Raw genomic sequence first — 12,233 nt, forward strand, 5'->3', positions numbered from 1 at the left:
TTGATGTGATCTAATTGTTCTAAATAATCCATGCAATCATGTTAAAAGCCGAAAAGGAATCACTGTTGATCGGCGTCCAAGCTGTGGCAGGAATTCCAGCAGAAGCAGAAGGCGTGTTTTGCTTATCTTAACAACTAATGAACAAACTGTATCAGCGTTACAAACACCGCCAACAGATATAAACAAGTCATCATAACTGTGGCCTTATCGGAGCTACTAATTTGGGAGGACTATTCGCAGTATATGATTTCAATCAAATCACTGTTTACAGTACTACAACATTTATTATATTGATTGATGGCTAAGATAGATCTATTACAGGTAATTTGAACAATCATAAAATTTGAAGTCACAATAAAGATCAACGTATCTAACCAATGGTCACGTCCAGCGCGATCCCTATGAGACAGTCTTCTCAACTGCTTTTTTGAATATCGTCCATCACTTCCTTGAGTCCGCTCAGTTTCTTGATGCACCAGTCCTTGTGCGCACATTTGGCATAGTACGTGCGCCACAGGTTCAGCTTCATCTCAATGACCAGCTCGTCGAGCTGGGTGTCCAAGAAGCCACCCATCCCGGCAAAACTGGCAAACTCCAGCACCGTGTTGTCTTCGCCCTTCTTCAGGTCCATACACCGAACCAGCGGTTCTCCTTCTCGCATCGGATGACAGACCACCTTTATATCGTTCACATCGTAGCCCTCGAGAATGCGAAGCGAGAGTTTGATCGCGTCCTCGTCCGCATCGTGGTAGCCTTTGAGCTGCAACATAAAACCGTCGAAGCTCTGCGGAATGGAGAACACCGTGCAGGAACGGAGAATTCGCTGCGAGAAGCAGGGTACGGAGAAGCGCACTTCTAACGGGGGTGGCGTAATCGGGCTGCAATGATAGATTATATATTGAGCGAAAAAATATTAAAATATTTTGTAGCAGAAACATGACCTAATGTTAAAATATGTGATATCCAAAGTTAGCAATTTTTTGTCTATATAATGTTCTTATTTCTCGCGTACAACACTTATTTGATTTATAACAGACTTACTTAAACAGTCTTAAGTAAACAGGAAACACTTCGTGAACTAAAACTTTATGTGGGAAGGTTATTTATAATTTGTTACATTTAGATTACCTGAATAAAAAGAAACTTGTGAGCATCAGACATTAGACAAGTCATGTGAATTCTAATGAGACTTACTCATGCTATGACGGCGGAAATGTCCCAGTAGGGGATGTGGTGCCCCATAACTTAATAAGTAGAATAAGAAGACGAATATACGTTAATATGTAAATATGTCTCAAAATAACATCATCTTATTGCAATAAAGCGGCCAATAAATCGATGTTTTGTCATTTGTATTGCGGTCAGTAGGCATTTATGAAAATAAAATACATGAAGATAACCCAAACGATCATGACTCTGGAGCGAATTAGTTCCATCATCAGTTGCAAGTAGGGTGTGCGTCCAAACGCAAGACTTTATTTTCGCGTGACTTTCCGTGACTTTTCCACAAGTTGTTTGACCAGCAGAAATTTGGCACATTTACAGTTCGGAAAACGTGTCCCGGGGTTTGGTCTCCCATGTAATTTAAACGGTAGCGAGATTTGCGTTTCTCGTGACAGGAGAAGAAGTCTACACGAAAAAATAATTTCCCGAAGCGGAAACCCAATCGTGGGAAAAGTGTACGGTGAAAAATCCCATGTGTAGAGATGCAAATCCCGCGGGGAAACATTTCCGTTTTGAATTGATTCCGCACGGGAAATGCGTAATCTCTGACGGAAATTTATTATGGAAAGAGCCTAGTGAAGTGGATACTGGAAAGTGAGAGATGTGAGAAGTGTGAAGAGGAAACTGTGTAATGATGAGCGAGAAATGAAAATGAGAAGTAAGTAGTGCACAATGAGCAGTGAGAAAAAAAAGTGAGAAGTGTCTAGTGACTAATGAGAAATGAGAAGTGAGAAATGAGTTGTGAGAAGTGAAGAAATTAATAGTGAGAATTGAGAATTGAAACTGAGACGTAAAAAGCGTAAAGTGCGAAATGAATTGTAAGAAGTGAGAAGTTGAAAGTGAGCAGTGAAAATGGAGAAGTTTGAAAAGAAGTTTGAGAAATAATGCATAGTGAGACGGCCACCTTTCTCCCTCAACCACCCACTCTCTCTCTCTCTCACACTCATGCTCTCTCATCCACTATTTCTCACTTACTCATTATCTCTCTCACTCACTCGCGAACTTACTCACTCACTGTAACTCATTCTCACTCTATCACTCTCAATGACTAACTCGTTCCCCCACTCACTTTTTCACTCTCACTTACTCTCTTACTCACTCTCTCCCTCAGTCTCACTCACTCTTACTCACTCTCTCACTCATTATCTCTCTGCCACGCACTTACTCAATCTTACACACACACACACACACACTTATTTTCACTCACTAAATCTCACACACATCACTTATTTACTCTCACTCACTTATTCACGCTCACTTACTCATTCTCACTCACTATCTCTCACTTTGGCTTACTCACTCACTCTCACTCAGTCACCCTCACTCACTTACTCTCACTCACGTGCTCACTCATTTCCTCTTTCTCTCTGCCACTCGGGGGCAGCAGGGACTTTGTCCAAGGGCTTGACGAACCTCCCCATAGCCACTGCGAGTTAGACCGGGACCATCGTCCCTAACTCTAATCCCAAGGCGTCAAGCGACTCGTGCCGCTGCCACTCAATCTCTCTCACTCACTCCCTCCCTCCCGAGGTGTAGGTGGCCTTTAGCCCGGAATTTAGAGACAACAGCGCAGTGTAAAGTTTTCATTCGCGACTAGGGTAAAACGACCTATTATGGAGGGATTAAGCAACGTGTAAAAACAAAATTGATTTAAAGAATTCCTTAAAAGTTACCTGGTGGTCTTTTTCCACATTGCAGTAGTCGAATAGGTTGCTCGTTAACTATAGATTCGTAAATGTTACGTCCATTGTGCTAAACTTATGTTGTTTTGTTTTTACCACAATAAAAACAAACTACAAAGAATTCAATTTTTTTATGAAAAATGTTGGTTTTTCATAATTTTGAAGGGAATTTTGTCAAACAAAAGCTGTTCTAGTCGTTAATTCGAGGAGTTTTAGCGTATCCATAATTGTTTTGAATGCTATTTATTATATCCAGAATCGACTATTTTAACACTACCGCAACATTAGGACATACCACAACGATAGGACGTTTAACCCTAGCAACCCTATAACCAGAGACCGGCAGAGTGAAAAACTGTCGAATTGGAAACGTATGAAAATGCATGTAATGAACAAGATGGCGTCTTCGCCGATCTCTTATTCTAGTATATATTTCTATTCGCGACATAAATGAGCATCAGTAGACCATGACTTATAGCACGTTCGCAAAGCAATACTGTTTTTCCGCTGATTAGTTACGAACAACACGTCAACGTACACCGTGATCAAGTTTGGATACACTTCAAAGTGGAATGTAATATTTAACGCAGATGATACCATGGGGGTCCAAAATCCGTCCACCTCATGAGATAAGAATTTATCGAAGGGGGTTTAAGGTAATTGTAATTAGTTTATAAATCATTTATTTTATCCTGTTCAAATAAATACTTGCCAGTAAGCTTTTAAGCAAATGCGATAAAAAGAAAGCTTTGAAATTATTGTACCGCTCATAAAAAAAATCTAGACCTGATTATTTTTAATCGCAACAGAAAATGAGCTCTAAACAGTCGCCTAAGAAAAACATACCTGCAAGAAAAGAGCTACTTTGATTTTTCTAAAATGCAGGCGCCACGTGGTGGATTGTGGCGATGAATGCTTTGATAGCACGTGCTATTTGTATAGCGGATAAATTTCACATCTTTAAGAGCCTTGAAAAATGATCACCAAAGTTGTCTTTTTGCTGCAAAGCACAAAAAACATAAATCAAAAACACGAAACGCAGAGTTTCTGGCGCCATTTGTTTTCATGTAGCACATAATTGCACAAAAAGTAACTGTCCATTCAATTGCAACGTTCGAATCATAAAATAAGGTGCGTATTGAAATATTTACAGTGGTAGTTTAGTCAATCAGACAGATTCATGCATTTTGAATATTTAGATAGAAAATATTTATTTAATATTACAGTTAAACTGTACCGATTTTGATCCTTTGATTCGAAATCCGACCAAGCTGGACCGATTTCGATTCAGAAGGTGTTGATTTATTTCATTATTTTATCATGTTTTTCGTAGTTTTTAATGTGTAAATGTTGAACACTTCAAAAGTAGAGACGTAGAGACCTTCGTGCTTCTGTATCAACGACAAACGACAACGTAACGAAATGGAGAAAAACTGCGTCAAATGCAACCAGGTCATAAACGGCATCGATATTGTCGTCTGCCGTGGATACTGTGGTTGCGAGTTCCATATGACTTGCACTGGAGCCACACGTGCACTAATGAATTATTTTACCGGAAAAACTTATTCTGGATGTGTGACAAATGTGCAGATCTATTCGACAACTCGCATCTACGTTCTATCACCAAAGCAACAGATGAAAAATCTCCACAGGTTTCTCTAACTGACGCGATCAACAATCTTCAGACCGAAATTAAACAATTGTCATCGACGGCAACTTCTGTGTCCTCGCCGTTGGTCAATCGTTGGTCAAAAGATATTTTAGTTACCAGATAAAGATTGTCGCTGTCGTCGCTGTCCGGAACATCTTTTGCTGGCGAGGATAGGGGATCTAAATGTTAATGAAGGAAAAATACATACGATTTGACAGTTAGGTACCACACATGTTTCGGACAGCAGAACAAAGGGAACCGACAGCGACAATCTTTATCTGGTAACTAAAATACCTTTTCATCTGATCGGGGGGATCACTTACCGGTTGCAAATGAGTGTGAAAAAGCTCTAAATTTTCGCAAAATTTATTTTGAGCAGTTAATGCGTTTTTTGTCCGGTACAAATTGGAGTTGTGTGTATTATAGTGTGACTGTTCACGATATGGTTACAGTTTTTTGTGATGTTGTCAATCAGTGGCTGAATGAGAATGTACCAATGAAGAAAAGGCGTGTCTTCCCTCCCTACAGCACCCCTGGTCTCCGAATATTAAAGCGGAAATTTTTGCAAGCTCATCGGTCAGCCTGTCATCGGTCAGCCTAAGGGGCCCCATACACGCTCCGACATGTTGTACAACTTTGACTCCGCCCCCAGAAAATTTGGCTCGGTCGGAGTAAAGTCGGACCGTCTGTGGGCAAGTTGTACTGTTCAACAGTCGTACAACTTACCCACAGACGGTCCGACTTTACTCCGACCGAACCAAATTTGCTAGGGGCGGAGTCAAAGTTGTACAACATGTCGGAGCGTATGTGGGACCCCTAAGGGTACAAGGCATTTTTCATCCGTTTTCTAGTTTGAATCATCGACTGACGTCGATGCTGAGCTAGCTGCATAAAAAAACGGAAAGTAGTACAGGGTTGGACTTTGCTTGTACTGTGTACCAAGGGTTTTTCTTCTTCTTCTTCTTCTTCTTCTTCTTCTTCTTCTTCTTCTTCTTCTTATTGGCATTACATCCCCACACTGGGACAGAGCCGCCTCGCAGCTTAGTGTTCATTAAGCACTTCCACAGTTATTAACTGCGAGGTTTCTAAGCCAGGTTACCATTTTTGCATTCGTATATCATGAGGCTAACACGATGATACTTTTATGCCCAGGGAAGTCGATACAATTTCCAATCCGAAAATTGCCTAGACCGGCACCGGGAATCGAACCCAGCCACCCTCAGCATGGTCTTGCTTTGTAACCGCGTCTTACCGCACGGCTAAGGAGGGCCCCAAGGGTGATATCATAAAATAAAATTTGATATCGAAAAATTGCGTTTATTATGCAGTAGAAAGTCCAATCCCGTACTGCTAACCGTTTTTAATTAAATTACTCCTAGAATTTTTGAGAAGAGTTTTAAAAAACTTCCCGTATGCTTCCCCGTGCATTTTTTTTTTTCAAATATCATCCTTCGACTTCTTCTTTGTGGGACGTTTATTTGCCAATCGTTTTTTTTTAAACTTATTTTATTTGCTAATTATCTAATACATGCATTCATCTCTTAGACTAGGTGTTCCGTGTTTTCTTAACACTATCATCCTTATTTGCTATGTTACAGTTTTAGTTATTATTAATACATTTCAATTGCCTTTGGCAGTTAGAATTTTTCCTCTGGTTGAAATAAACCATGTAGGAATTACAATGTTTTCTACTTAAACTAAACTTAACCTAATTAATACTAAGGGTACAAGGAGTTAATCGTTGCAATAGAAGATTGCAACGATTTTTGTCTAAAATTGGAAATTATTTTGGTGGACATTTGTTGCAATGTCTCAATATTAGAAATTCTATGAAGTTCATTGGTACTATACCACGGAGGCAACTTCAAAATCATTTTCAAAATTTTATTTTGAATCCTCTGAAGTGCCTTCTTTCTGGTATTGCAGCAACTAGTCAATATTATTTGCCAATCGTTTGTAATATTTTTCGACGACGTGGTGTCAATGTGTTTGTCAACTGGTGTAGCATGAATAAGCTTAAGATTAGCGTCGGTAAATGTGCAGTAATGACTTTTCATCGTTTGATGAACCCGATTATTGTTGAATATATTGTAGGGTGCTGTCAATACGATACACCGCGCGGCTGTTGTAATGTTTACAAAAGCGCATTTGCACAAGATTCCACGCGGCGTTTCCCATTTGAAAGGAACAACCGCACCCTAGGAAACGCCGCAATGTTATCTCCCCATAAGAATCGAGTATACGGGCAGCAAAAAGCGCGGTGCGTCGTTTCTTTAGGGGAGCGCCGCGTGTACTTTTGGGCAAATGCGTTAATAACATAGATAACACTCTACTAAGCATAGTTGATCAAGCAAAAGATCTCGGCGTTACATTGGACACAAAACTTTCCTTAACTCGCATTATGCTTCAATAATAAGCAAGGCAAACCGTGTGCTCGGTTTCATCTCTAAAATCGCCGGAGAATTTACAGACCCGCACTGCCTCAAAGCGCTTTATTGTTCGCTTGTACGACCCATCCTGGAAAATGCCGCAATTGTCTGGGCTCCAAATGACGTGGCATTGAATTTGCGAATTGAGCGAGTCCAAAAACGGTTTGAGCGAGTCCAAAAACGGGCCTCATACGCCTGTCACTGGCGAACAAAGCTCGTGTACTCTGCATCGAAGCTTAGAACCGGTGTTAGGGCGCAATCGTTAATGTGAACATTTTTATACTTGGTTAGTTACTGCAAATAAATTCTTTTTCGAGTCCCTATAATAAAACAGGTATCTCAAGCATATCACATCGTTATATTGGTGCATGATTGAGTGTTTAATTTTGATAAAATATCAAAAACAAAAGTGTGCATAAAAATTGCCTCGCCATAACAAAAGGTGGTAAAGAATTAATACTGTTGTTTACAGTTTAGAACCAAATCCAGATGTCGCAAATGTGGTGGTAGGGATTCAGTGCTCCGCCTTCTCCCCCTGGTTTGTGCGGCTTGCTTTGAGGAATCTACCATTGCGTGACCCATTGAACCTACCAGCTACCAGCTTATCCCGATAGATGCCAACTACTTGGTCTCGAAACTCTCGATCGGCGGCGTAAGATTCATCGTTAAATTACTCAACGGAGACCTCGACCGCACCCATCTTTTATCTTTGCTGGACTTTCGTGCATCAGGAAGACTTTTAAGGCAACACACTTTGATGCAACAGGGATTTCAACGAAATCGTTATGCATATAACCAGCCCATTTGCGCGATGATATGAGCTTTCAATCAGTTGAATCTGTGTTTGATTTTGAATTGACTACATCTCAATTTGTTGTTTTTTTACGAACAGATCGTAGGTTTCGAGTGTAAGAAGGATTTTCTGTTAATTCGTTCAAAAAACGACAAAGATATATTTTTCCCCGTTGGTATTAATTATTTTGAATCTCCTGTGTTAGATTATTACATGATTAGCGTGAAAAAAAAGTTTGCCTTTCTGTATATTTGGTTTTTGTTTTTTTTTTACGAAATTGTGTTTTTTTTCCCAAGGGTCCCCCTTGGGAACAAAAGCGCAATTTTTTTTTTACTTATAATGCGTTTTCCGACTAGGACTCTTTACCAAAAAATGTAACGTGTCTTGATTTGACTGGTTTTACGTAAAACCTAATTTTAAAAAAAACTTTTATTTATTTTTGTTGTTGCCTGTTTTCCCGCTTGCCGGGCAGTGGCAACTATATTGCCACCAATTTTTCAATTCTGAACTGTTTAATGTATAATGTATATGTGTCCTATTGTTGTTTTGGTTAATTTATTGTTTAGATTCGTCTGCCTTATAAAGGGTTAAGATCAGATCAAATCAGATGAATTATAAATAATAAATAAATAAATTAATTAATTAATTTACCGGCCGCACTAAGTAGAACCTTTTTTTTCTGAAGATCGTTTTTCAAACTTCTCCTAAACACGAATAAACACGAACTGATTGATTAATTCACCGGCCGCACAAAGCAGAACAAATTATTTCCGATGATCGCGCGATCGTTTCGCATACTTGTAGAAAACACGAATTAATACGCACTCTTCAGCTGCATTGTAGCTTCGGTTCTTTTTGTTCTGCTGTACGAAACATGTGTGGTACTAAACTGTCAAATCGTATGTATTTTTCCTTCATTGACATTTAAATCCCCTATCCTCGCCGGCAAAAGATGTTCCGGACAGCAACGACAGCGACAATCTTTATCTAGTAACTAAAATATCTTTTTACCAACCCCCCCCCCCCCCCCCCCATGGGGCAGTTATGTAAGTTTGCGATTGAACGTGTTTCGTAACGAACGCAGATGCGGATGTTCAGTTCTGTTTTGTGCGGTCGGAAAGTAAATCGAATAATGTTGGTACGAGATCCGGGTTATTTTGTTCAGTGCGATGCGATTGGCAACCAGAGTTCATGATTGGACGTGTATCGTATTAGGATTTTAGAATGTGTTCTACCTTGTGTGGTCGGTGAGTTTAAAATACGCGTTTGTTTGTGTTTTGATTAGTACGCAGTGTAGGAAGAACGAGTGCGTGAGTACGACAAGGGAAGATAACCAAGATTATAGAATAATTCTCTTTTCCCTAAAACCTTTTACATCCTCCACTAGACTGTTCCAACAATCATCAATGAAATAGCTCTATCATATTGGTTCTAGCACTTGCTAAAGCCGCAACGGACGCGGAACCGTTTTCATAATATTGTTTCACTTCTCAAGCTTATCCTTGTTTCAATACCTTTTAAGTGACAATCCATTAACCAAGACGAACCTTTGCCATTAAATACAAATTTCTCAACCCCATGAAAATATGCATGAGTCCGCACTAGGACAGAGGTATATTCAGCTAGTGACCGCTGGCAAATGCATAATCAACTCCTTCTCTTTCCCTACATTGATCTGCATTTCGACGTGGCAAGCGCCAGTATTGCCAAACAAATGAGATCACGAGTACTTATACATTGAAGATGAATGCCTATCCCAACATCCTGTACAAATAGAGCTAATCTGGCAATTATGCAGTAGCAACAACCGGCGATCAATCAAGCTTAAGCTCAAAGGTAACATAAGGAAATTATGCATAGAACAGCAGGATCGAGTAGATTAAAAAATAGGGCAGAATTGCTGAAATAAGATTTCATATTTCCTCATTGGGGACAGTTTCGAAACTTGCATTAGTTCTTGAAAACTGGTTTGTCTAGCAAGCAAACGCGAAGAAATTCAGAGCAATTTTCCACGGAAATTTAGAAGATTATTAAGGGGTATTTAGAGGATTCAAGCGGAATTTATCGAGAAAATTCTAAAGATCTAAAGTTTTACGAGCTAATTCAGAAGAATTCGCCGTGGACGTTCAGATGAATTTTCTGAAGAAATTTAGTTAAAAGTTCATTGAGATATTTAGAAGAATGTTCCTTGGGTAGTAAAAAACATTTTCTTGAAGAAATTTAGAGAAAAAAAATTCGCTATAGCTCAGAATATAGCTCATACAGCGCTATAGCTAAGAAATTTAAATTTCAGAAGAATTCCCCGTGGAAGTTTTTTTTTTCAGAAAAGTTTAAAAATTAAATGCCATAAAAACTCAAAAGGTCACGGCAAAACTGAGAAGAATTTTCTGGAAAAAAAAAATGTCCTAGAATCAAAAAAAAAATCAGAAAAACTTCGCAGGGAAAAATCATAAGAATTTTCAGGAAACAACTTTCCAGAAAAAATTAAAAAATAATCAATCCAGTGGTTTAAGAGCCTTTAGATAAAAAAAAAAACAATGCCATTAATTATGAAAAATTACCATTTTTTTTAAATATTTTTTGTTGCATTGCTTTGCAATTACCTACGACGTGTTTTCTACATGTGTTGCCTTTCTCGTATTTCTAGAAAGATGTATCGAATTAAAGCAGGATTTTACATATAGAATCAACTACATATGAGTACCGTAACACAGCTTATAGTGGTTGAATTATTGTTTATCAAAATTGAAACAAGCTATTGAAAAACTTACTTTGTAAACTCGACGTTGGGAAGTTGATCAACAGGAAAAGGTTCGTAATGCATTTTCTTGATGGCTTGTATCATCTGGTACGTCTTGACTATTACATCGGGACTGTAAAAGATGATTATCGTTTAATATATCGTGCAATTATGACATGTCGCAACTCTTAAAATATTACCTGGTCTCCTCATTAGCCAATTCAAACGATTGTTGTATAATCGTTTCCACTTCTTCCTGTTGGCGCTTTGTTGAGGCTTTCACGGGCGCTATTTGCCTTTGTATTTTTTCCTCCTTTTCTTCATGGATCGTTTCGATAATGCCATCAACGGCGATATTCAATTCGTTCACCATTGTTTCGTAAGATCGATGCAGATCGTTTTCCCGCGTCGTCAGTTTGGCAGTCACCCTGTTCAACGCTGCCAATCTGTTCACCAAGAAGTTGTTTTCCCTGAGGATCGCAAGTTTCAGCTTCTCTCGAGCGTCGTCCAATTCCAAGACCTGATCGATATGTCCTCGGTGTCGATCGACTAGAGTACACTTTATGCATATACACTTATGGCACTCTTGGCAGAACAAAATGAGTTCTTTGTCATGCTTGTCGCAGTAATTGATTGGTTTGCTCAACTGATGAATCAACTGTTCCATGTTACTCTGGAGGCCCTCTATTAACTCACGTACCTCCTGGTAGACGCGACAGTAGGTGAACTGATTCATCGCTACCTTGGCCTGGCAGCATGGGCAACGTTTAACGCTGGACACAACCGACGGCCGCGGACCTCCCGTGTTGAACCACTTCTCTATGCATGTAGCGCAGAACAGCTTGGAACACTGCGGACAATGGATGGGGTGGTCCACGTTTATCGCGTTGTGGCAAATGGCGCATGCAAATAGGATATCGGCGTTGATCTGTTCGTGGAGCCAATTTTTGGCGATCTCCTTACTTTGTTCCATCGATGACATGCGCAAATGTCCACTCAAATCCATCGATTTTAATTTTAGGCGTTTTATCACTGATCGAAAACAATTTTAGTCACAATTTAGATTAACTTGGGTAGATTAAACAAGACTGCCAAATAACGGTCAACGATCAACGTTGCCCGGTGCAATGATCAAGTACGAATGGTGTCTCACAATAATTCTATTGGTGCACCGGGTCATCAATAGCCATCAATAGAGCGTTCTCCAGTTATACAATAAATTTGAAAAGCAATGATATCACACACATTACAGTATAGTTGCAAACGGTAGGCAAAAAGCTAGGTTTATTAAAAAAAAACTTTGGTAAATTTGATCACACGGAATCACGAATAAACCTAAAATCAATCATTTAAAATACTGTTAAGAAAATTATTTTGAGCTTTTTAGTGTCTTCACGTGTCATAAGACGAGTTTGTACAATCCCATTGAATTCCACCACTTAATTGTATATTGACCAGTGTTGTAAAATGTCATTTGCATTCGTTTGTATAATTTTCCCAGAACTTATTTCTGAAGGTAGCCATCATTCTTGATGTATGACGAACTTATAGCGCTTAAATTTGCCTACAACTTTGTCTAACAAGACATTGCTGTAAATATGTAATCTGAGGCGAGGGAGGCAAAATGCCATTCAAATAACATTATGTCAAATGACACGTGACATTTTGGAGAGTTTTCACTATCCGCCTCATATGTTATATTTAGAGCAATGTA

General features: G+C 39.2%; 1 protein-coding gene across 1 annotated transcript; it reads right to left on the reverse strand.

Annotated features, from left to right (window-relative positions):
* Positions 1 to 264: 264 nt before the first annotated feature.
* On the reverse strand, positions 265 to 11,670 carry LOC134224826 (E3 ubiquitin-protein ligase TRIM37-like). Its single transcript, XM_062704426.1, has 3 exons — positions 10,720 to 11,670; positions 10,551 to 10,652; positions 265 to 878 (listed from the first exon to the last, which is right to left on the reverse strand). Exons 1-3 carry the CDS (start codon positions 11,523 to 11,525, stop codon positions 416 to 418), a joined length of 1,371 nt encoding a protein of 456 aa, XP_062560410.1. The 5' UTR covers positions 11,526 to 11,670; the 3' UTR covers positions 265 to 415.
* Between the last annotated feature and the right edge of the window lie 563 nt (positions 11,671 to 12,233).

The sequence above is a fragment of the Armigeres subalbatus genome, chromosome 3 (genome assembly GCF_024139115.2).
Source record: "Armigeres subalbatus isolate Guangzhou_Male chromosome 3, GZ_Asu_2, whole genome shotgun sequence".
In the NCBI taxonomy this organism is placed as follows: domain Eukaryota; kingdom Metazoa; phylum Arthropoda; class Insecta; order Diptera; family Culicidae; genus Armigeres; species Armigeres subalbatus.

Bases quoted from the DNA above. Each gene is read 5' to 3' on its own strand.
- LOC134224826 (XM_062704426.1), bottom strand. From the start codon at position 11,525: ATGGATTTGAGTGGACATTTGCGCATGTCATCGATGGAACAAAGTAAG. The intron at 10,653-10,719 runs GTAATATTTTAA...CATCTTTTACAG, and splicing joins TTGGCTAATGAGGAGACCAG to TCCCGATGTAATAGTCAAGA. The intron at 879-10,550 runs GTAAGTTTTTCA...CTATCATTGCAG, and splicing joins CCCAACGTCGAGTTTACAAA to CCCGATTACGCCACCCCCGT.